Source organism: Electrona antarctica, assembly GCF_951216825.1.
Source record: "Electrona antarctica genome assembly, chromosome: 13".
NCBI classification, from domain to species: domain Eukaryota; kingdom Metazoa; phylum Chordata; class Actinopteri; order Myctophiformes; family Myctophidae; genus Electrona; species Electrona antarctica.
This window is the reverse complement of record NC_136794.1, coordinates 49603225-49605585: the sequence shown is the minus strand read 5'-3', so window position 1 is coordinate 49605585 and position 2361 is coordinate 49603225. Positions and strand designations below refer to the sequence as shown.

Here is a 2361-nt window from a genome sequence, read left to right as displayed (position 1 = left end):
CATAATGCAGAATTGCATCTCTATAGAGGACCTTGGGAGTGCATGGGGTTTGGCTAGAGGGTGGGGGTGAGGTAAGTTATGTCAAATCTCATTCATAGAAAAGTATATTGTAGAACTTTTCTGTTATGTTTGTTTGTTTGTTTGCAATTTGTATACTGTACTGTGTTAATTTAACTCTGAGTCTGAGATGTTTTTACGTTCTTAGTTAAACTCCGAAGTTTGAACAGTGCAGCCTTTTTTCCCCACCGGGGATCCAAAGTGGCATGAAGATTTTTTCGCCTGAGTCCATAATGCACTTGTGGTATGGCGTACAAATCTCAGAGAATAGGCACTTGTGACAATGTGGCACAAACGAGTCCTGACAAGCAAATTAACTTTCTTTCAATCTCCTGCTGCAAGGGCAGTAACGAGATTGAGTTCTAAGCAAACTGTGTTACACTTTAACAAAACCAATTGCCGTGGCACAGTTTAGATTTATAGTTGTTTTACGGTTGTAGCGCTTACTGTGATGAGTGTGATCACAGAAATGCAACCTTTTCAGATTCCCTGTTTGTGTTTGCTGTTCAATGTGCACGAGTATGATAAATACTTCACACAACAAATTAACCCCCGCTGAATGGAGAGGCCTGTCGGTCAGTGTGGCTAATATTTTAAAGAACAAATCAATTTATTAGATTTATTTCATATTTAGGCGGTCTTGGAGACCTACAGTACTATTAGTTTTGTTTGTGCTGTCAAAGTTTATCCTGTCAGATTGTACTGATATATATATATATATATATATATATATATATATATATATATATATATATATATGTACAGTAGGGAGTTAGAGCCAGAATTGCTCACACTCATGTAGTCAATAAAATAAGTTGAGCAATAATATCTGGACCAGGAAACAAAAAGCATAGTTTCTATCCTTTGAAACTGAACCCGAAAACACCTCAAATACAAAAAACGTTTTAATAATAAACCAACATTACATTTCTTCCTAACCCTTTTTTTTTTTTTTTTTTACAAAAGTAAGTGGATAATATGTATATTGACCCAAAAAAAATATTAAAAAATAAATAAAGATATAGGGCGCTGGTCCTTTAAGAAAAGCGTAGGAGGGGTCTAACGCCAGCACACGTAGACCAGGAAGAGTGCAGCAACAACACGTCATGGACTAACCTGTCACATCGTCTAGATCAGATGTAAACAAAAAACTAAAACCAATTGCGCGATTGAATAGGAGTTCTAGCGTTTGACCCACATGGACGGTAAATCCGCTAATTCCTTATGAAACGCTCGGCATGTTTTTTTTTTGTTTTTTTTCAATGACGAATGGATACGCGTCTTCATATACGGTAAGAAAACGGCTTGTGCGAAACTCCCCTTTAACACCATACAAAGTCTCGGCGCTAGAGGACGGTGCTGATCGTGTCCAGGTCCTTGCTGATCGGCGAGCCGCCGGGCAGCGACTTCAAGTACTCCAGGTGTCTCCTGGCGTCCTCCTGATTGTGCCTCACGTAGTAGATGACGTACGCGATCACCATGGCGAACCAGCCGAACATGGTGACGAACATGGCCACGTCGGTCGTCTTGTGGTGGAAGTTGCAGAAGTTGATGCCCGAGTCGAGCACCTGGATGACGGGCTTCCCCGCGTACTCCTCCTGCACCGCCGTGTGGCAGTGGACCTCGTTGACCGTCTCGGGGTCCAGGCGGAGCTCCCGGAGCACCTCCTGCAGCGTGCACTCGCAGTGCCACGGGTTGTTGGAGAGGCTGATCTTGGCCCGGAGGCGCGCGAACGCCTCCTTGGGCACGCTCCGGATGTGGTTGTGGGAGAGGTCCAGGAGCCGGAGGCTGTCGGACACGCCCTGGAAGGCGCCGACGTCCACGCTCTCGATGTCGTTGTGCGACAGGTCCAGCTCCTGCAGGCGGTAGAGCTCCTTGAAGGCCTGGTGGGGGATGTTGGTGATGTGGTTGGAGGACAGGAGTAGGACCACGGTGTCCCGGGGCAGGTCCGGGGGGATCCGAACCAGGTTGCGGGACATGCACTGGACCATGGTCAGGCCGCTTTTCTCCACGCAGTGGCAGCTTTTGGGACAACCCTCCACGGGCATGCTCGCGATAAACGCCCCAAGGAGGAGCGAGCACCATAACCGTGCAGAGGTGGCCAGGGTGGGTTCATCAGGCCCCGCACGACGCCACATGTTCAGCTGTGTAGCTCCTGGGAGTCCCTGTCACGCAAGACGAGCCATCGTGGGTTCCACCTCTATCGTTACCTGGGATGGCGGTCAATACAGTGTCATTGTGGCTTTCAAATCAAAGTGTGCGGTTGTTGTTGCTGCTGCTGTACTTTATAGATCCACAAAGGTT

At 46.8% G+C, this 2361-nt stretch overlaps 1 protein-coding gene across 1 annotated transcript in view; it reads right to left on the bottom strand.

Moving 5' to 3' along the window:
* Positions 1-1004: 1004 nt before the first annotated feature.
* Positions 1005-2361, bottom strand: part of lrrc3 (leucine rich repeat containing 3) — a 4324-nt gene continuing 2967 nt past the window's right edge. Inside the window, exon 2 of the mRNA XM_079518209.1 lies at positions 1005-2361. This exon is cut by the window's right edge and continues 175 nt beyond it. Coding sequence (XP_079374335.1) covers positions 1404-2195 — 792 coding nt within the window. The 5' untranslated portion in view covers positions 2196-2361 and the 3' untranslated portion in view covers positions 1005-1403.